Raw genomic sequence first — 21,765 nt, 5'->3', positions numbered from 1 at the left:
GCCCCAGCCCCACAGCTGCTGGAACCCCCCCAGGGCTGGGCACTGCAGCACTGCCCTGGGCAGACCATTCCAGGGCTGAGATCCCTGCCAGGGCAGAAATCTTTCCTGATTCCAGCCTCAGCCTCCCCTGGGGCAGCTTGCAACCATTGCCTCTGCTCCTGGCCCTTGGCACCAAGGAGCAGAGGCTGCCCCCTCCTCAGCCCAACCTCCCTGCAGGGAGCTGCAGAGAGCAAGGAGGTCTCCCTCAGCCTCCTCTCCTCCAGCCTCAACCCCCCCAGCTCCCTCAGCCCTCCTCTAGCCCAGGGGCTCCAGGCCCTTCTCCAGCCTGGCTGCCCTGCTCTGGACACCTCCAGCCCCTCAGTGTCCTTCCTGCAGGGAGGGCCCAGAGCTGAGCACAGCCTCCAGCTGTGGCCTCCCCAGTGCTGAGCACAGGGGGATGGTCACCTCCTGGCCCTGCTGCCCACCCTGCTTCTGCCCCAAGCCAGGAGGCCATTGCCCTGCTTGGCCCCTGGGCACTGCTGGCTCCTGCTCAGTGGCTGCCACCCAACACCCCCAGGTGCCTCTCCCAGCTGCAGCTTTCCATCCACACCTCCCCAGGCCTGCAGCTCCCCATGGGGCTGTTGTGAGCCAGGGGCAGGCCCTGGCCCTTGGCCTTGTTGAGCTTCATCCACTGAGCCTTGGCCATGGCTCTGAGCTGCCCAGACCCCCTGTGAGGCTTCCCTCCCCTCTAGCAGAGGGACTCAGCCACCCAGCTTGGTGCCACCTGCAGACTCACTGAGGCTGCCTCCTTGCCTTCAGTTGGAGGAGAAGGAGCAAATGTTGGCAGGTTCAGCCTAGGCAATATTTTACTTGTTCTTAAAGACATCAGAGGGAAGGAATGCAAACAGAAAGGGAGAGATATGCAAATTAATGTAAATTGAGCTGAAAATGTGCTCACAGCATCAGTCTCTTGGCACCTTACCCCACGTCTGTGCCTGGCTGCCTGCATCTGACTGAGCTGGGGGTTAAAAGGGAGGCACAATGTGACTGCTGCAGTGCAGAACAGTGAGCAGCCCAGCCTGGGAGGGCAGCTGGCAGGCTGCATGGCCACAGGCAGGGCTGGGGCTTCACCTCTGCTGCCCTCTTCTCACTTCAGAGCTAACAGCACAGCCTCACTCTGTCCCCGGCCAGTGAGGGAAAGACAGACACCCAGAGCAGAGAGCAAGCCTGGGGGCAGCATTCAGTACAGCTGAATTTGCTGTTCAGACCTTCTTCTGGAGGGGAGGAGAAAGTTCTTCCCAGCAAGAGAGATTGGCCCTTGGGATGTGCTGCCCAGGGAGGTGGTGGAGTCACCATCCCTGGAGGTGTTCAGGAGGGGATTGGATGTGGCACTTGGAGCCATGGGTTAGCTGTCAGGAGGTGTTGGGTGACAGCTTGGACTTGCTGAGCTCTGAGGTCTCTTCCAACCTTATTGATTCTATGATCAGAAACAAACCATGGGGCTGGTGCCCTCTGGCTCTTGGGTTTGCTTATCTGATCCCTGCTGGCTGCTACAGCAGCTCTGAGTGATGAGGATCTGTGCAGACCACCAGGTGCACTCACCTGGGAAAGACCACCTGGAGCCTTCACCACTGACCCCATCCCCCTCAGCCCCCAGCACCACCTGGTGAGAGAGGAGGGAACCAGTGAGGTGTTTGCTCCTCCAGGGGCAGAGGTCAGCACAGCCAAGACCACAGCCAGATGGAGATGGCTCCCAGCAGCACTGCCCAGGGCCAGCCCAGCCCAGCCCAGCCCAGCCCATCCCAGCCCATCCCAGCCCAGCCCAGCCCATCCCAGCCCAGCTCAGCTCAGCCCAGCCCAGCTCAGCCCATCCCAGCCCAGCCCAGCCCAGCTCAGCCCAGCCCAGCCCAGCTCAGCCCAGCTCAGCCCATCCCAGCCCATCCCAGCCCATCCCAGCCCAGCTCAGCTCAGCCCAGCCCAGCCCATCCCAGCTCAGCCCAGCCCAGCCCAGCCCAGCCCAACCCAGCCCAACCCAGCTCAGCCCAGCTCAGCTCAGCCCAGCCCATCCCATCCCATCCCATCCCATCCCAGCTGGTTTGTCAGTCCTGCTGCTGCTGGAGGTCTGCTGCAGACTGGGAGAATAAGTTGGCAGATTGAAGAGCAGAGCACAGGGCACAAAGCTGAGTCAGTCCTCTTGGATTCACATCTCATCATTTGCTGCCTGCCTGCCCCATGGAGCTCCCTGGGCACCTGACACCACAAGTCTGCCCCAGCTCTGGGATCATTCCAAGCCCTCATCCTGCACTTCTTCCCCATGGTGTCCTGCTGCCTCTGCACTCTGTGCCCTTTGCTGTGACTCTTACAATCATAGAGCCACAGAGTGCTCTGGGCTGGGAGGGAGCTCCACAGCTCAGCCTCTCCACCCCCTGCACTCAGCAGGGACATCCTCCACTGCAGCAGGTTGCCCACAGCCCTCTCCAGCCTCCCCTTCAATAGCTCCAGGGATGGAGCCCAACCACCTCCCTGGGCAACCTGCTGCAGTGTTCCAGCAGCCTCCTGCTGCAGAACTTCTTCCTCACATCCAAGCTCAATCTGCTCTGCTCTGCTTTGAAGCCATTGTCCCTGGGGCTGGCCCTGCAGGCCTTTGCCAGCAGTCCCTCTGCAGCCTTCTTGCAGCCCCTTCAGGTCCTGGGAGGTTGCTCTGAGGTCTGCCTGGAGCCTTCTCTTCTGCAGGCTGAACACCCCCAGCTCCCTCAGCCTGGCCCCACAGCAGAGCTGCTCCAACCCCCTGAGCATCTTTGTGGCCTCCTCTGGAGCCTCTCCACCAGCTCCAGGTCCTTCTGTGTTGAGGGCTCCAGATCTGCAGACAGTACTCCAGGTGAGGTCTCAGCACAGCAAAGTGGCAGAATCCCCTCTCTGGCTCTGCTGGCAATGCTGCTTTGGATGCAGCCCAGGCTGTGAGTGGCTTCTCCACTGCTCTTTGCCAAGACAAAAGGCCCCTGGCACCCAGTGCCATGTGAAGCCCAATGCTGCTCCCTCTTCACCTCCAGAAATGGAGGCAGTTTGATCTTCCAGCTCCACTTCACTTTCACAGACCTCCATGGCAGCTGCTGGCCCCTGCAGGGAGCCAGAGGAACACCTGGGAAGGCTTTTCCCCAGCTCCCCTCTGATGGCTTCACACCATCATGACCACAGGGATGTGTGGGAGCTGTCCCTGTGCACATGTCTGAGCAGTGAGAGCCTCCTCCTGACCCAGCTGGAGGAGCTTCAGGCCCAGGCAGGAGGCAAGTGAGGAGTTAATAAAAACTGCTGGATGAAAATCATTTCATTGTGCCTGCAGATCCCTGCTGCTAGCCACGGGGAAGGCCCTGGGCTGCAGCTCCCTCCCAATGCAATGAGAGGCAATTGAGCCAGGCTCCTGCTGCTGACCTATTTAAAGAAGCCCCAGGCAGGGCAGAGCAGGTTGCTGCTGCCTCAGCCTGCAGCAGCCAGGCTCCTGCTGCAGCTGCAGTGCCCTGGTGCCACCTCTCTGGGAGCAGGCAGCCCACAGCCTACCCTAAGCCTGGCCAATGGTGCCACTGGCAGCACCACTGCCCCTGCCCTGCTCAGGCTCAGTGAGAATGGTCTTGAGGAGGGTCTGGGGGTGTCAGCTGGTGACAGACTCCCCAGGAGCCAGCACTGGTCCCTGGCAGCCCAGAGCCAGCCCTGTGCTGAGCTGCAGCCAGATCAGGGAGAGCAGCAGCACAGGGAGGGGATTCTGCCCCTCTGCTCTGCTCTGCTCAGCCCCCACCTGCAGCACTGCCTCCAGCTCTGGGGCCCCCAGCACAAGAAGAACCTGGAGCTGCTGGAGAGGCTCCAGAGGAGGCCACAAAGATAATCAGAGGTTGGAGCAGCTCTGCTATAGGAACAGCTGAAAGAGTTGTGGCTGTTCAGCCTGGTGTAGAGAATCATAGGACCACAGAACTGTCAGGATTGGAAGGGAGCTCAAGGCTCAGCCAGCTCCAACCCCCTGCCATGGGCAGGGACACCTCACACCACAGCAGGTTGCTCACAGCCACCTCCAGCCTGGCTGCAAACACCTCCAGGCAGGAGGCTTCCACCACCTCCCTGGGCAGCCTGTGCCAGGCTCTCACCACCCTCCTGGGGAACAACTTCTTCCTCACAGCCAATCTCAATCTCCCCACTTCTAGTTCTGCTCCATCCCCCCCAGTCCTATCCCTCCCTGACACCCTCCAAAGTCCCTCCCCAGCTTTCCTGCAGCCCCCTGCAGATCCTGGAAGGCCACAATGAGGTCTCCTGGGAGCCTTCTCCTCTCCAGCCTGCACAACCCCAACTCTCTCAGGCTGTCCTCACAGCAGAGCAGCTCCAGCCCTCTGCTCCTCCTCCTGGCCCTGCTCTGGACACCTTCCAGCATCTCCAGATCCTTCCTGGCACAGAGGCTCCAGAACTGGCCCCAGAGCTGCAGGGGAGGTCTGAGCAGAGTGGAGCAGAGGGGCAGAATCCCCTCCCTGGCCCTCCTGGCCACACTTCTCTTGCTGCAGCCCAGGCTCTGCTTGGCTCTCTGGGCTGCAAGTGCTCCCTGCTGGCTCCTGCTGAGCTTCTCCTCCCCCAGCACCACCAAGGCCTTTCCTCTAGGGCTGCTCTCCAGCCAGTCCCTGCCCAGCCTAGAGCCATGCCTGGGATTGCCCCAGGCCAGCTGCAGGACCTTGCCCTTGGTCTTGCTGACCCTCCTGAGGTTGGCTTGGGCCCAGCTCTGCAGCCTGCCCAGCTCCCTCTGCATGGATCCTTCCCTCCAGCTGTCAGCCACAGCTCACAGCTTGGTGCTGAGGGAGCCTCAGTGCCTCTGGCCATGGCCCCAATAGAGCTGCTAAAGAAGCCTGCTGCCAGGCCTGACCCCTGAGGGACTCCACTTGTCCCTGGCCTCCAGCTGCCCATGGACCACTGGCAGCCACTCTTGGGCTCTTCTTTGCCCACCCAGTGTCCTCCCATCAAAGCCATTGTGCTGCTTTGAGCCTTGAGTGGAGTTTAAGGGCTCAGATGATAAGAGAGAACTCCTGCCCTGCCTCCCTCCCCTTCCCTAGCAAGGAAAGGAAAGGAAAGGGAGGAAAGGGCAAAAGGGAATAAACCTTTATTTAGAATAAACCAAACCAGGTTGGAAGAGACCTTCCAGATCATCGTGTCCAACCCATCAACCAATCCAACACCACCTAAACAACTAACCCATGGCACCAAGCACCCCAGCAAGTCTCCTCCTGAACACCTCCAATGACGGCGACTCCACCACCTCCCTGGGCAGCCCATTCCAATGGGCAATCACTCTCTCTGTGTAGAACTTCTTCCTAATATCCAACCTGAACCTCCCCTGGCACAGCCTGAGACTGTGTCCTCTTGTTCTGCTGCTGGCTGCCTGGGAGAAGAGACCAACCTCCGCCTGTCTACAACCTCCCTGCAGGGAGTTGTAGAGAGCAGTAAGGTCACCCCTGAGCCTCCTCCAGGCTAAGCAACCCCAGCTCCCTCAGCCTCTCCTCACAGGGCTGTGTTCCAAACCCCTCCCCAGCTTTGTTGCTCTTCTCTGGACTCGTTCCAGCAAGTCAACTTCCTTCCTAAACTGAGGAGCCCAGAACTGGACACAGTAGTCGAGATGTGGCCTAACCAATGCAGCGTAGAGGGGCAGAATGAGCTCCCTGCTTCTGCTGGCCACACTCTTCCTGATGCAGGCCAGGATGCCATTGGCCCTCTTGGCTGCCTGGGCACACTGCAGGCTCCTGTTCAGCCTGCCATCGACCAGTACCCCCAGGTCCCTCTCTGCCTGGCTGCTCTCAGCCACTCTGCCCCCAGCCTGTAGCACTGCATGGGGTTGTTGTGGCCAATGTGCAGCCCCTGGCACTTGGATGTGTTCAATCTCCTGCCCTTGGCCTCTTCCCATCTGTCCAGCCTGGCAAGGTCCCTCTGCAGAGCTCTCCTGACCCTCCAGCAGATCAACTCCTGCCCCCAGCTTGGTGTCATCTGTACATTCACTGCTGATGGACTCAATGCCCTCATCCAGATCATCAATAAAGATGTTAAAGAGCACAGGACCCAGCACTGATCCTTGAGGCACACCACTGGTGCCTAGCTGCCAGCTGGCTGTGGCACCATTCACCACCACTCTCTGGGCTCAGCCTCCAGCCAGTTCCTAACCCATCGCAGTGTGCTCCCGTCCAAGCCATGGGCTGACAGCTTGGCCAGCAGTTTGCTATGGGGGATGGTGTCAAAGGCCTTGCTGAGGTCCAGGTAGGCTACATCCACAGCCTGCCCCACATCCACCAGGCGGGTCACCTGATCATAGAAGGAGCTCAGGTTGGTCAGGCAGGACCTGCCCTTCCTAAATCCATGCAGGCTGCACCTGATCCCTTGGCCATCCTCTAAGTGCTGTGTGATTGCTCTCAGGGTGACCTGTTCCATGATCTTGCCTGGCACTGAGGTCAGGCTGACAGGCCTATAATTCCCTGGCTCATCCAACCGGCCCTTCTTGTGGATGGGCACCACGTTGGCCAGCTTCCAGTCCTCTGGGACCTCGCCAGTGAGCCAGGACTGCTGGAAAATGATGGATAGTGGCTTGGAGCTCATCTGCCAGCTCTCTCAGCACCCTAGGATGAATCCCATCTGGTCCCATGGACTTGTGGGGATCCAAGCTGCTAAGGAGAGTTCCAACCACCTCCTCATGGAACATAGGGAAACTATGCAGCTCCCAGGCTCCTTCTGCCAGCTCTGCAGGCCAGCTGTCAGGAAGACGTTCTGTCCTTCTAGTAAAAATTGAGGCAAAGAAGGTGTTAAGTACCTCTGCCTTTTCCTCATCCCTTGATATATTTCCCTCCATGTCAACCAAGGAGTGGAGGTTGTCCTTTCCCTTCCTCTTGCTATTAATGTATTTATAGAAGGACTTTTTGTTGTCCTTGTTGTAGTTTGGGCTGGGTGCCCTCTGCTACAGGAGTGTTTCCTGTGTCCAGCAGTCCAGCCCAGTGGGTGGACACAGGAAGTTAGGTTATTTCCTACCATGATCCCTTGCACCACTATAAGTCTCACGGCGGGGTCTGGCACTTCCTCTTTCCTTCCTCTCCTCCATCTGGTAACTGGGGGAGAGATCTACTGGCCATGGGCCTGGTTAGGCCCAAGGCCACGGGGGGATGGGCAGTCTCAGATCTGGCCAGCTGAGACTAGCCTAGCAGTGTGGGGGGGAAAGAGGAGGCCTGGGTGTTTTGGGTGCACCCTCAGGTGGGGATGGGATCTCTCTGGGTCTGTTTTGGGGTTCTTCTTGTCACTGTGTTTTTAGCTCTCTGCACACACTCACTGTTCTCTGTTCAAACTTTCCATCACTTTTGCAATCCGTTTGTCTGAGTCGTCATTTCTGCGTGTGGTGGGGAGGGCGTCTGCCCCAACCCATTACACCCCAGCACAGCCAGGTTTGAGCAGCCTGGGGAGCAGGCTGTGGGGTGGGAGAGTGTTGAAGGCTTTGCTGAGGTGCAGGTAAATGCTGTCAGTGGCTCTGCCCTTGTCTCTTGATGTCTCTCCTCTTGTGTGACCGCGGGAGGGTGGCTGAAGCCCTTGGCACTGAGGGCTGAGCTGAAGAAGTGCTGGAGAAGCTCAGCCTCCTCCAGGTCACTTGTCAGCAGTTCTCCTCTTCCCCTTCTGAGGGGGCTTCTGAGGGGAGAGCAGGAGATGTCCAGGGCAGATCCCCAGCAGATGCAGCTTGGTCTTGCTCAGAGACTGGAGAGAAAAGCAGGAGGCAGAGTTAGTTCTGTGGCAGCTGGAGCCCAGGAGCTGCGTAGGGAGCAGCATCCAGCATGGCAAGAGGCGGCTGAGGGGTGGAGAGGCTGAAGGCCAGCAGAGGAGAGCAAGGGTGGAAGGGCAGGAGAAGAGCAGAGAGTGCTGAGCCCCCCAGGTGCAGTGCTGGCACTTACTGTGGAGGTTGCTTCCTTCTGCTGCTGTGCAGGGCCCATAGGGGCCAATGATCACAGCTGTTGCTGGGCCTCAGCCGAGCCACTTCCCGGAAGCTGTCGTTCAGCAGCCTGTTGGCTCTCTCCAGTTCCTCTTCCAGAGCTGCAAGGCTCTGCTCCATGGCCTCCCTGGAAGGCTTCTTGCTCCTCAGCTCTCTTCTGGCTTCAGCAAGGATGGTGGCCTGCAGCAGGGCAGTCCAAGGGCCAGCAGTGAGCAGCAGAGGCAAAGGCAAGGCAGAAGCCCTGGGAGCCAGGGCTGCAGCCACAGCTTGCAGCTGCCAGGGGGACAGAACTGACCTGGGTGACCTCATGCTTGAAGTTGTCCTCTCTCATCCTTTGCAGCCAGCGCCGCTGACTCCTGGCCCCAGCACGGGCTGCTGTGCACTGAGCTGTGCAGTGAGCTGTGCAGTGAGCTGTGCAGTGCCTCAGCCCAGGCCTGGCCAAGCGCTGCTGCAGCTCAGCCAGCAGCCGCTGCAGCTTCTGGTTTGCAGCTCGCAGCTGGCAGCAATCTTCCAGCAGCTCCTCCTTGGCCTTCTGCTGCACTCTGGCTTCCATTTCTGCCAGCAGCTGCTTGCTCAAAGCCTCCTGGAGCTCTGTCTGCCTCGGTCTCTTTGTTGCCTAGGGAAAGAAGCCATCTCAGCTGCTCAGGGAGCCTGCTGAGCCCCAGCACATCAGGCCCTCTTCACTCAGCCTGTCCCCCTCGGGCAGCTGCTGCAGCCAGGGCCCTGAGGATCTCTGTGCTGCTCTGGGCCTGCTGCAGCAGCCAGCTCCCTCTGCTCCTGCCCCTGCCACAGTGCCCTCCCTGCCCCTGCCCTGCCCAGCCTGCTTTGCATGCAGCCCAAGATGCCAGAGGCACTGAGGGCTGCGAGAGCTGCTGGCCAGCCCCTGGGCAGCTTGTCCTGCCCCCACCTGCCACAGCCTTCTGTGCTCTCAGAGCCTTCCTCCCTCAGCCCTGGGCCATCTGCAGAGCTCTCTCAGGTACCTGTTGCTCTCTCTTCTGCAGCTGCTGACGCAGCAAAGCATTTTCCTGCTGCAGCTGGGCCACTTGTTGCTGTAGCTCTTCTGTCCTGTATGTGGCCTCTTTCCTCTGCTGCCTGTTGTGAGCCTCCTGCAGAGCAGCCTCCCTCTGTAAAGCTGAGCTCTCCTGCAGGGAAACTTTCTTCAGCTCCTGCAGCTCCTTCTGCAGGCTGAAAATCTTCCTCTCCGCTTTTCCCAGCTGCTGAGCCATGTGCTGGAAGGTTCCTTTGGTCTGCTCCATCTGCTCTGTGTGCCTGTGGAGGTGCTGCTGAGCTGCCCTTTCAGCTGTGCTCAGCTGCTCAGCCAAGTCCTGGATGATTTGCTCCTTGTCCATCAGCTCTTCATGCTCCTGCAGCAGCTGCTGAGCTGCTCTTCGGAAGGCTTGGGCGTCGAAGCTGTCAGACGTCCGACGCCCTGCAGGGCTGCGCTGGCAGAAGGAGGAAGCTGCCCCTGGCAGCGCAGTTTGGCCTCCAGCAGCTGCAGCACAGCAAGAGATTTGGGACAGCAGAGTCAGCTCCCCCAGCTGAGGTGCCTCCAGTGCCTCCCAAGCCCCCCTGGCTGCAGAGAGCAGCTGGGCAGGCTGGGAAGGCAGCGCAGTGCTGGCCAGCAGCCTCTTCCCCAGGGCCTCCCCCCCACCCCCTGCACCTCCTACCTGCTGCTGTTTTCACAGCCCCAGCACGCCCTGAGCCCCCAGGAGCTGCTGCTGCCCCTGCAGCTGGGCCTGCAGCTGCTCCCTGCCTGCCCTGCCGCCGGCACTCCACAGGCCCTGCCCTGGGGCTGTACCTGCCAAGAGAGAAAGCAGAAGCAGCTGCAGGCAGGGCTGGGGGCAGTGCTCCCTGCCCAGCATCCTCTGCCCCTTCCACAGCTGCCTCCCTGCAGAGCAAAGTGCCACAGGCAGGCAGCCCAGCCCCGGCTCCTGGCCAAGGGCCCAGGAGGTCCCCAAAGAGCAGCCCCAGGCCTGCAGCCCCTACCTGTCCCCCAGCTCCCCCCAGAGGCTCATCTGCTCCAGACGCCTGCCCCGGCACTCACAGAAGCCACTGCGGCTCCTGGAGGCCAGGAGCCACTGCCACGGCCTTGAGCTTCTCACTGAGCGCCAGATGCTCTTCATGGCCCTGCAGGAATGGGCACTGCACTGCCTGGCCTCTGCCTGGCCACTGCTGCCAGGCAGCACTTGCTGGCCACTGCCAGCTGCTGCCTGCAAGACCCTGTAGCTGAGCCCCGAGGAGCAGCAAGGATCAGGCAGCTGCCTGCAACCTGTGCCAGCAGCAGCAGCAGCTCCAGCAGCAGCAGCACCTGCAGTAGCACCAGGAGCAGCACCAGCACTGGCACTGGCACCAACAGCACCAGCACCAAGAGCAGCACTGGCACTAACAGCACCAGCACCAAGTGCAGCACTGGCACCAACAGCACCAGCACCAAGTGCAGCACTGGCACCAACAGCACCAGCACCAAGAGCAGCACTGGCACCAACAGCACCAGCACCACCAAGAACAGCACTGGCACCAACAGCACCAGCACCAAGAACAGCACTGGCACCAACAGCACCAGCACCACCAAGAACAGCACTGGCACCACCAGCACCAGCACCAAGAGCAGCACTGGCACCAACAGCACCAGCACCAAGTGCAGCACTGGCACCAACAGCACCAGCACCACCAAGAACAGCACTGGCACTAACAGCACCAGCACCAAGAGCAGCACTGGCACCAACAGCACCAGCACCACCAAGAACAGCACTGGCACCAACAGCACCAGCACCAAGAGCAGCACTGGCACCAACAGCACCAGCACCAAGTGCAGCACTGGCACCAACAGCACCAGCACCACCAAGAACAGCACTGGCACCAACAGCACCAGCACCAGCAATACCAAAACCACGTCCAGCACCAGTTCCACCAGCACCCCTGGCACCAGCACCAGCAGCAGCTCCAGGCACTGTGACTTCATGGCCTGCCCCAGCCCCAATTTATGCTGCCCCTGATGTCATGAGTGGCTCTGTGACATCACAAAGCTGATGCTGCTGAGGCCTCTGGGGCTGGATGGATCCTTCCCTCCAGCTGTCAGCCACAGCTCACAGCTTGGTGCTGAGGGAGCCTCAGTGCCTCTGGCCATGGTCCCAACAGAGCTGCTAAAGAAGCCTGCTGCCAGGCCTGACCCCTGAGGGACTCCACTTGTCCCTGGCCTCCAGCTGCCCATGGATCACTGGCAGCCACTCTTGGGCTCTTTGCCCACCCAGTGTCCTCCCATCAAAGCCATATCTGAGCAGCCTGGGGAGCAGGCTGTGCTGTGGGGCAGGGTTGAAGGCTTTGCCCAGGTCCAGGTTAATGCTGTCAGTTGCTCTGCCCTTGTCTGTTGATGTTGTGACCTTGTCACAGAAGGCCACCAGGTTTGTCAGGCAGGATTTGCCCTCTGTGCAGCCCTGCTGAGTGTCCCAAATCCTCTCTTTGTTATCCTTCTGCCTCAGCAGTGCCTGCAGGAGGATCTGCTCCAAGATCTTACCAAGCAGAGAGCTGACACTGCCTGGCCTGTAGTTCCCTGGGTCACTTTCTTTCCCTTGTTGGACATGGAGGTTATGTTTCTCCTTCTCCAGCCAGTGAGGACTTCCCTGGATCCCCAGGACTTTCTCTCCACCTGTGAGAGACTCAAAGCTTGTCTCTCCTGGTGTGACTCAACAAACACACTTGCTGCTTGCCCAGGCAGCAGCTGCTGTGTGTTGGGCAGAGCCACTGGAAGGACACTGGAAGGTGCAGAGATAACATTGATCACTGGACCACAGCTGGCCTACAACAGTGGCCCAAGGACCCAGCCATCACACCTTCAGGACAAGATCATTTCTAGCCATCAAGTAGCCTGGAAAGGGATGATGATGAGACAATGGAATGAGTGTGGGGGCAGGTAGATGGAGAAGGAGGAGGTGGAGCTCCCCCCCCCCTCCATCCAGCCCCCTGCCCAAACACACAGGGATGCACAGAAAGATTTCCTGGGGAATGATAGAAGACTTGCCTGAGGATGATTCCCTGGCCCCTGAATTCCTGAGGGACAATACTTGGGCACATAGCTAAGGACTAAAAACTGTGTAAAAGGCTTGAGAAACTACTGGCTTGACAGAAGAAAAACAGAGAACCAAAAACACAGGAGAAGGAAAGCACAGAAGGAGCATGGTGCTGAGAGGGGAAGCAGGAGAGAAGGAAAAGCCTGGGACAAGGCTGCTCTGAAGAGAAGAGGCCATGGAGCCTGGAAGAAGCAGACTGAACCTTCCCTCCATGTCCTAAGATCCACCTGCTGCAACTCATGGAGCTGAAGAGGCTGCCCAGAGGACCACAGCTCTCCTCCAGCCCAAGCCTCAGCAGCCTCTCTCTACAGACCCAGGCTGCCCAGAGGACCACAGCTCCCCTCCAGCCCAAGCCTCAGCACCTTGCTCTACAGACCCAGGCTGCCCAGAGGACCACAGCTCTCCTCCAGCCCAAGCCTCAGCAGCCTCTCTCTACAGACCCAGGCTGCCCAGAGGACCACAGCTCTCCTCCAGCCCAAGCCTCAGCAGCCTTGCTCTACACACCCAGGCTGCCCAGAGGACCACAGCTCTCCTCCAGCCCAAGCCTCAGCAGCCTTGCTCTACACACCCAACATCTGCAGCACCTTTCCTCCACAGACTCAAACTGCCCTGGGGGGGTGAGGAGGGTGGTAATATAATTCCTCTTCTCTCTTCTCTCTCTCTCTTCTCTCTCTCTCCCCTTCTGATCCATCCCCTTTATTTATCCATCCCCTTTATTTATGTAATCCATGGCCTGGCTGTTGGGATTTTGCCCTCCTTTGTGCCTCTCATTTCACAGCAGGGGACTATTCAAAAGCACTGAGCCTCTTTCCCTCTCCGGACCGAGACACCACCCCAGGTTGCTGATATTCCAATTCCAGCAGCCCCCTCCCTAGCTCCAGACTGCTCTGATTTTTCTCCCCCTCTGGATGAGGAAGGGTGGCCCTTGTGAGGCAGGGAAGGAGGGTAAGATGTGGTCCTTGGCAGGTGAGGCTGCTACCTAGCACAGGAACACCTGGGACCCCCTCTAGACTCAACTCATCCTGGCTGGAGCCCCTCAGGCTGAGGGAGCTGGAGAAGAGGAGGCTCAGGGGAGACCACCTTGCTCTCCCCAACTCCCTGAAGGGAGGTTGGAGCCAGGTGGGGGTTGGTCTCTTCTCTCAGGCAGCCAGCACCAGAACAAGAGGACACAGTCTCAAGCTGTGCCAGGGGAGGTTCAGGCTGGAGGTGAGGAGAAAGTTCTTCCCAGAGAGAGTTGTTGGCCCTTGGGATGTGCTGCCCAGGGAGGTGGTGGAGTCCCCATCCCTGGAGGTGTTCAGGAGGGGATTGGATGTGGCACTTGGAGCCATGGTTCAGTCATGAGGTCTGTGGTGACAGGTTGGACTTGGTGATCTTTGAGGCCTCTTCCATCCTTACTGACTCTGTGATTCTGTGATCTTTCAGGCCTGGGCAGGGAGGTGTGGGGCTGAGTCTGTGAGTCTGTGGAGCGCAGGAGCTAGGTTTGGTCTGGAGAAGGAGAGGAGGCTGGGTGGGACCCAGCAGCATCTTCCACTGCCTGAAGAGGCTGGAGAAGGCTCAGAGACAAGCTTGGGGGCACAGAGAGAGGGGCAGTGGGCACAGGCTGGCATGGGATCACAGTATCACAGTCTCACAGTATCGCTTAGGTTGGAAAGGACCTCGAGGATCATCGAGTCCAACCTATCAACACAGACCCCATGACTAGACCATGGCACCAAGTGCCACATCCAATCTCCCCTTGTACGCCTCCAGGGTCGATGACTCAACCACCTCCCTGGGCAGCACATTCCAATGACGAACGACTCGCTCGGTGAAGAACTTCCTCCTCACCTCGAGTCTAAACCTCCCCTGGCACAGCTTGAGACTGTGTCCTCTTGTTCTGGTGCTGGTTGCCTGGGAGAAGAGGCCCACCCCCACCTGGCTACAATCACCCTTCAGGTAGCTGTAGAGGGCAATGGGGTCTCCCCTGAGCCTCCTCTTCTCCAGGCTAAGCAACCCCAGCTCCCTCAGCCTCTCCTCACAGGGCTGTGCTCAAGGCCTCTCCCCAGCCTTGTTGCCCTTCTCTGGACACCTTCAAGTGTTTCGACGTCTTTCTTAAACTGAGGAGCCCAGAACTGGACACAGGACTCAAGGTGTGGCCTAACCAAAGCAGAGTACAGGGGCACTATGACCTCCCTGCTCCTGCTGGCCACACTATTCCTAATGCAGGCCAGGATGCTATTGGCCCTCCTGGCCACCTGGGCACACTGCTGGCTCATATTCAGGTGGCTGTCGATCAGCACCCCCAGGTCCCTCTCTGTTTGATGAGACATCCAGGAGACTCCCTTCATCTGAAAGTGGAGAAGCACCAGGACAGAGTCCCACAGGCAGATAGCCTCAGGGTCTCTTCCAACCCAGACCTCTCTGGTGCTATGAAATGAGTCCTCCCCTGCAGCCAGCTCTGCTCCTGGGTCTTGGAAGGAAATTAGAAGCTTTCAATTTTCACAACCCCTGCAGGATCCTCCTGGCTCCATGTGAAAACAAAAGCCAAGGGGATCAGCCCTTGGAGCTGCTCAGATCCCCCTGGCAGGGCAGGCTCTGCCTTGGCCCCGGCCTTCTGCTGCTGTTTATTTGTCTGCAAAGGGGAATCACCATCTCAAGGTGGGGGGTGCAGGGGGGAGGGATGGATTAGCAGAGCTGTGCCCTTCCTGCAGCAGTAGTGGCCATGGGCTCCCTGCTGCCATGGGGCTGCAATTGCCAGAGGCCACAGCCATCCCCAGCGAGTGGCTGCCGGCAAGCAGGTAATGAGAGAGCTGTGGAAGGGCTCAGGGAAATCCACCTTCCCTGCAGGCTTCTGCCAGCAAAGGGACTGCAGGCTGCACCCAGCTGGGGGCTGCAGGGCCCTGGGGCAGTGGGGGCCTCCTAGTGCCCTATGGACTGAGGGAAGACCTGCACAGAGCCAGCACAGGAGGCTGTTACAGAGCTCTGGGGGCTCTGCTGGTCCCTGGCAGCTCAGAGCTCCCTGCCCCAAGTCCAGACCTCCTTGGGGGCCTGACCCAGTCCAAGCCTCCATCCAGCACTGCAGGCTCAGCACCAAACCATGGCCCTAAGCCCCAGCCCCACAGCTGCTGGAACCCCCCCAGGGCTGGGCACTGCAGCACTGCCCTGGGCAGACCATTCCAGGGCTGAGATCCCTGCCAGGGCAGAAATCTTTCCTGATTCCAGCCTCAGCCTCCCCTGGGGCAGCTTGCAACCATTGCCTCTGCTCCTGGCCCTTGGCACCAAGGAGCAGAGGCTGCCCCCTCCTCAGCCCAACCTCCCTGCAGGGAGCTGCAGAGAGCAAGGAGCTCTCCCTCAGCCTCCTCTCCTCCAGCCTCAACCCCCCCAGCTCCCTCAGCCCTCCTCTAGCCCAGGGGCTCCAGGCCCTTCTCCAGCCTGGCTGCCCTGCTCTGGACACCTCCAGCCCCTCAGTGTCCTTCCTGCAGGGAGGGCCCAGAGCTGAGCACAGCACACCACAGCACACCCTCTGCATGCATCACAGAGCCCAGAGGTCCTTCTGGCTGCACTAAGTTCTCCCTGAAGCAGCTGTGCTCAAGAGCCCTGCTTGGGATGCTCAGCTCTGCTGGGCACCTGGACCTGCCAGTCCTGGATGCAGTGCAGCTGAGAGCAGCTTCAGGCAGAGCAGGCAGGGGGATGTGGCAGGGGGATGTGGCAGGGGGATGTGGCAGGGGGATGTGGCAGGAGGCCTTAGCTGTGCTCCAGAAAGTGGAGGGAGATTCCTAGTGCTGAAAAAATCCCTTCAGCATCACAGCATCACAGAATCAGCCAAGCTGGGAAAGGTCTCTGAGCTCATTGAGTCCAACCAATCACTCAGCACCTTCTAACCAACTACACCACAGCTCCAAGGGCCTCATCCAGGCTCCTTTTAAACACCTCCAGGGATGGGGACTCCACCACCTCCCTGGGCAGCACATCCCAAGGTCAATCTCTCTTGCTGGAAAGAATTTCTTCCTCACCTCCAGCCTGAACCTCCCCTGGTGCTGCACACTAGATCAGCCTGGCCAGAGCCTCAGCCAGCCTGGGCTTAAACACCTCCAGGGCTGGGGCCTCGACCACCTCCCTGCACAATCCCGTCCAGGGCTTCACCACTCTCATGGGGAAGAACTTCCTCCTCCCCTCCAGCCTCAATCTCCCCACCTCCAGCTTCATTCCATTCCCCCTAGTCCTAGCACTACCTGAGATCCTGAGCAGTCCCTCCCCAGCCTTCCTGGAGCCCCCTGCAGATCCTGGAAGGCCACAATGAGGTCACCTCAGAGCCTTCTCTTCTGCAGACTGAACAGCCCCAACTCCTTCAGTCTGTCCTCACAGGAGAGCAGCTCCAGCCCTCTGATCATCCTCCTGGCCCTGCTCTGGACACCTTCCAGCCCCTCCAGATCCCCCTTGCCATAGGGGCTCCAGAACTGGAGGCAGGACTCCAGGTGGGGTCTCCCCAGAGCTGAGCAGAGGGGGAGAATCACCTCCCTTGCCCTGCTGGCCACACTTCTCCTGCTGCAGCCCAGGCTCTGCTTGGCTTTCTGGGCTGCAAGTGCACACTGAGAGCTCCTGCTGAGCTTCTCCTCCCCCAGCACCCCCAAGGCTCTCTCCTCAGGGCTGCTTTCCAGCCAGTCCCTGCCCAGCCTGCATTTGTGCCTGGGATTGCCTCCAGCCAGCTGCAGGACCCTGCCCTTGGTCTTGTTGACCCTCCTGAGGTTGGCTTGTGCCCAGCTCTGCAGCCTGCCCAGCTCCCTCTGGATGGATCCCTTCCCTCCAGCTGTCTGCTGCCCCACACAGCTTGGTGCCAGCAGCAACCCTGCTGAGGCTGCACTCAGTGCCACTGTCCATGGCACCCACAGGGCTGTTGAACAAGCCTGGGCCCAGGGCTGATCCCTGAGGGACTCTGCTTGTCCCTGGCCTCCCCTGGGCCATGGAGCCATGGACAGCCACTCTCTGGGTGCAGCCATCAAGCCAGCTCTGTATCCAGCTAGTGGTCCACCCAAGCTCTCTGCAAGGCCTTCCCCAAACAAACCAGCACCAACTGTTTCTGTGACAACCAAGGACACTCTGGACACGGACAAGACCACCAGGAATCAGTATGATGTGTGACACACACAAGCTGCTTAAAGAACAAAAGCAGCACAGCAGTGTGACCCCAAAGCCAAAGTGCTGCCACTGCTCTGAAGTTGCAGCACAGGTGGGCAGGTTAATTCCAACAGATGAAGTGCTTTGACCTCTTGTCACAAGTTGCACAAGGTGCAGGTCAAAGAATGAATACTGAGCAAGAGTTTACCACAAAGCTTGGCCCCATCCCTAGTGGAGACCTCATTGTGGCCTCTCAATAGCTGCAGGGGGCTACAAGGAAGCCTGGGAGGGACTTGTTAGGGTGTGAGGGAGTGATAGGACTGGGGGATAGAGCCAAGCTAGAGAGGAGATTGAGATTGGCTGTGAGGAAGAAGTTGTTCCCCAGGAGGGTGGTGAGAGCCTGGCACAGGCTGCCCAGGGAGGTGGTGGAAGCCTCCTGCCTGGAGGTGTTTGCAGCCAGGCTGGAGGTGGCTGTGAGCAACCTGCTGTAGCCTGGAGAAGAGGAGGCTCAGGGGAGACCTTCTTGCTCTCTACAACTCCCTGCAGGGAGGTTGGAGCCAGGTGGGGGTTGGTCTCTTCTCCCAGGCACCCAGCACCAGAACAAGAGGACACAGTCTCAAGCTGTGCCAGGGGAGGTTCAGGGGGGAGGTGAGGAGAAAGTTCTTCACTGAGAGAGGAATTTGCTATTGGGATGTGCTGCCCAGGGAGGTGGTGGAGTCCCCATCCCTGGAGGTGTTCAAGAGGGGATTGGATGTGGCACTTGGAGCCATGGTTCAGCCATGAGGTCTGGGGTGAGAGGTTGGACTCCATGATCCTCCAGGTCTCTTCCAACCTTGGTGATACTGTGAGACTGTGAGACTGCAGTGTGAGGTGTCCCTGCCCATGGCAGGGGGTTGGAGCTGGCTGAGCCTTGAGCTCCCTTCCAGCCCTGCCAGCTCTGTGGTTCCAATGTACTTCCTGTTTAGCCCAGAGAGCATTTTCCATCCTGTTGCAATGAGGAGCACCTGGAGCCATGGTCTGGCAGGCAGGAGGGCTTGGGTGACAGGTTGGACCTGAGGATCTCTGAGGTCTTTTCCAACCTCCTTGATTCTATGACTCTATGATTCTAGGAGCTACTTAAAGCAGGCAGGGACCCCCAAAGGGCATCTTGCCCAACCCCCCTGCAGGCAGCAGGGACACCTCCAGCTGGAGCAGGCTGCCAGCAGGTCTGATCTTGAATGTCTGCAGGGCACAACCCTGCCCAGCCTGCTCCAGTGCTTTACCCCTCTCACTGAGCTGGGGTTGCTCAGCCTGGAGAAGAGGAGGCTCCAGGGAGACCTTCTGGTGGCTTTTCAGTGCTTGGGGTGGGTTTGTAAGATGGGGACAGGGGGTGGGGATGTCAACCTCCAAGAGGGCAGATTCAGAGTGGGTAGAAGGAAGAAATTATCTCTGTTAAGTTAAAAAGGGAAAAGTCCCAAAGCAGCCTGGGGTTCTGTGACCATCTGGAGAGGGCAGTGGGATGGCAGCACCCTGAGGTGCACAATGCCCCTGGATTTGGTGCAGAGCTGAGGCTGTGAGCATGGCCTCCTAATGCTGAGCATTTATCACAGAGTCACAGAATGCCAGGGGCTGGAAGCTCATCCAGTCCAAGCCCTGCCAGAGCAGGGTCACCCAGAGCAGGGTCACCCAGAGCAGGGCCACCCAGAGCAGGGTCACCCAGAGCAGCTCACACAGGAACTCAGCCAGGAGGGTTTGAATATCTCCAGAGGAGACTCCACAGCCCCCCTGGGCAGCCTGCTCCAGGCTCTGTCGCCCTCCCAGGGAATAAATTCTCCCTCCTGTGTCCATGGCACTCCCTCTGCCTCAGCTTCCACCACTGCCCCTTGGCTGGCATTGGGCATCCCCCAGCAGAGCCTGGCTCCAGCCTCTGGGCACTGCCCCTGCACAGCTTCATCCCCAGCAAGGAGCTCACCCTCAGGCTCCTCCTCTGCAAGCTCCAGAGCCCTCAGCTCCCTCAGGCTCTCCTCATGGGGAAGATCTTCCACAGCCTGCAGCAGCTCTGTGGCTCTGTGCTGGACTCTCTCCAGCAGTTCCCTGAGCTCCTTCTTGAGCTGAGGGTCCAGACCTGGACACAAGATTCCAGCTGTGGCCTCAGCAGGGCAGAGCAGAGGGGGAGGAGAACCTCTCTGACCTACTCAGCACAGCCCTTCTGATCCAGCCCAGGCTGCCCTTGGCCTTCTTGGCCACCAGAGCACATTGCTGGCTCATGGTCAACCTCCCACCCACCAGGACCCCCAGGTCCTCTTCCCCTTCCCTGCTCTGCAGCAGCTCAGTCCCCAAACCATCCTGATCTGTGAGGTTGCCCTTCCCCAGCTGCCAGACTCTCCCCTTGTCCTTGTTGGATTTCATTCCATCTCTCCCTGCCCAGCTCTCAGCCTGTCCAGGTCTGGCTGGATGCAGCACAGCCCTCCTGTGGCAGCCTCTCCACCCAGCTTGGTGCCACCAGCAAGCTGCTGGCAGCGCCCTCTGTGCCCTCAGCCAGGTCATTGATGAATAGATTGAAAGGTCCTGGTGCCAGCCCTGACCCCTGAGGGACTCCACCAGACTCAGGCCTCCATCCACTGAGCACAGCTCTCTGGCTTCTTCCCTTCAGCCAGCTCACAGCCACCTCACTGCCTGACCCTCCCCTGACCCTCCAGGCCACACTCCAGCCCTGCTGGGAGGCTGCTGGGGCAGTGGCCAGTGCTCCACTGAAATCAAGACACAGCCTCTGCTCTGCCAGCTTCTGTCCCCCTGTAGAAGTCCTCCCCAGGGGCCAGCAGGGTGGTCAAACACTTCAGCCCCCAGCGTGCTGAGGGCCCCCAGCTGCCCTTCTCCCCTCTGCTGTGCTGCTTGAGCTGTGAAAGCAGCAGCAGCCCCCAGCTGGGGCTGGATCCCTGGCCAGCTGCTGCAGGGCTTGAGGAGGGGTGAGGCATGGCTGATTAATCTGTGCCCAGAGAGGCTGCCTGCTGGGATTAGTGCTTCAGATGCTCTTAACATCTGCAGCTCCACAGCAGCCCCAAATTCAGCAGCACTGGGAGCTGGAGGGGTGCAGCAAGGCTGGTAAGAGCTCCATGGGGGAGGGGGGGCAGGGGAGGGGGCTGTGAATTGCCACTGCCAGGTAGCAGGAGAGGAAGGAGGAGCTGTGGGGAAGGTGGCAGTGGTGACAATTCTCTTGGCTTTGGGCTGGGAGAGAGGAGACTGAGACTGGAGAGGAGGAAGAGATTCTTGGCAGGGAGGCTGGGAGTGTTGGGGCTGGAGAAGAGAAGGCTCCAGGGAGACCTCAGAGCAGCCTTCCAGTACCTGAAGGGCTCCAGGAGAGCTGGGGAGGGACTTTGGACAGGGGCTGGGAGTGCCAGCGTGAGGAACAATGGCTTTGAGCTGGGAGAGAGGAGAATGAGACTGGAGAGAGGAAGAGATTCTTGGCAGGGAGGCTGTGGAGACTCTGGCACAGGCTGCCCAGGGAGGCTGTGGCTGTGCCCTGCCTGGAGGTGTTCAGGGCCAGGCTGGATGAGGCCCTGAGCAGCCTGGGCTGGGGGGAGGTGTCCCTGCCCAGGGCAGGGGGCTGGAGCTGGATGATCTCTCAGGCCCCTTCCAACCCAACCCATTCCCTCCATCTGTGCTCCCCAAGCTGGCACAGGTTTGCTTGGCTGTGTCTGGGATCCCCAAGCCCAGGGAGGATGGTGTTGGCTGGGGAGAGGCAGCAAGGCTGGGAAGCCAGGGGGAGGGCTGGGAGACCCTCACACAGCAGGCACAGAGCAGATGTGCCAGCCCTGAAGGTCTCCAAGCTGCAGCTGCCTGTGTTTGGGAGGTGGGGGGAGGCTGGTGGTGGTGCCAGGCAAGTCCCAGCTGCTGCAGGAAGCACAGGCAGCTGCCAGGGCTGAGGCAGGGACAGGGCAGGTCCCACTGAGGGCTTCCCTCGTGTGGCTGCTGTGGTTCAGGTCCCTGTCCCAGACCCTCCTGGTCTGCCCAGCTGAGCTTTGGGGCTTCCTTGCTCCAGCTCAGCTTTCCCTGCACTAACTCTCAGCTTCTTTTCCCCCCAGCCCTTTGGTTGTGCAGACAGCAGCCCAGGGGATGAGCAGAGCCTCCTGAGCAGCCATGGATGGGCTCCAGCTGCGGGTAAGGCTCCCCCCGTGCAGGGCTCCACTCTCAGCCCCCCCCAGAGCCCCCAGCAGCTAAGGGGAGAGAGACCACCGGCCCCAGCTGGGGGCAGAGAGCTGCCAGCAGTGACTCCCTGCCTGCCACTGGGGGAACTCCAGCAGGCAGCTCAGGATGAAGCCCAGAGAGTGCCTGAGCCTAAGCTCCTCCAGCTCCCCTGCCCAAGGGCAGCCCAGCCTGCATCCTGCCCCCTGCCCAGCCTGCCCCCTGCCCCCTGCCCCCTGCCCCCTGCCCCCTGCCCAGCCTGTCCCCTGCCCCCTGCCCAGCCTGCCCCCTGCCCAGCCTGCCCCCTGCCCCCTGCCCAGCCTGTCCCCTGCCCAGCCTGCCCCCTGTCCCCTGCCCCCTGCCCAGCCTGCTCCCTGCCCAGCCTGCCCCCTGCCCAGCCTGCCCCCTGTCCCCTGCCCAGCCTGCCCCCTGCCCAGCCTGCCCCCTGCCCAGCCTGTCCCCTTTCCAGCCTGCCCCCTCCCCAGC

At 60.0% G+C, this 21,765-nt stretch overlaps 1 protein-coding gene across 1 annotated transcript in view; it reads left to right on the top strand.

Annotated features, from left to right (window-relative positions):
- The first annotated feature begins 20,146 nt into the window (after positions 1-20,146).
- LACTBL1 (lactamase beta like 1) overlaps positions 20,147-21,765 on the top strand; it is a 34,543-nt gene continuing 32,924 nt past the window's right edge. Inside the window, exons 1-2 of the mRNA XM_068162784.1 lie at positions 20,147-20,199; positions 21,180-21,255. Coding sequence (XP_068018885.1) covers positions 21,235-21,255 — 21 coding nt within the window. The 5' untranslated portion in view covers positions 20,147-20,199; positions 21,180-21,234. The remainder of the gene's footprint in view (positions 20,200-21,179; positions 21,256-21,765) is intronic.

Source organism: Melanerpes formicivorus, unplaced genomic scaffold (genome assembly GCF_026170545.1).
Source record: "Melanerpes formicivorus ecotype bairdi unplaced genomic scaffold, bMelFor1.0.p_v2 SCAF_67, whole genome shotgun sequence".
NCBI classification, from domain to species: Eukaryota; Metazoa; Chordata; class Aves; order Piciformes; family Picidae; genus Melanerpes; species Melanerpes formicivorus.
The sequence above is the reverse complement of the archived record's forward strand: the minus strand, read 5'-3'. Positions and strand labels throughout refer to the sequence as shown.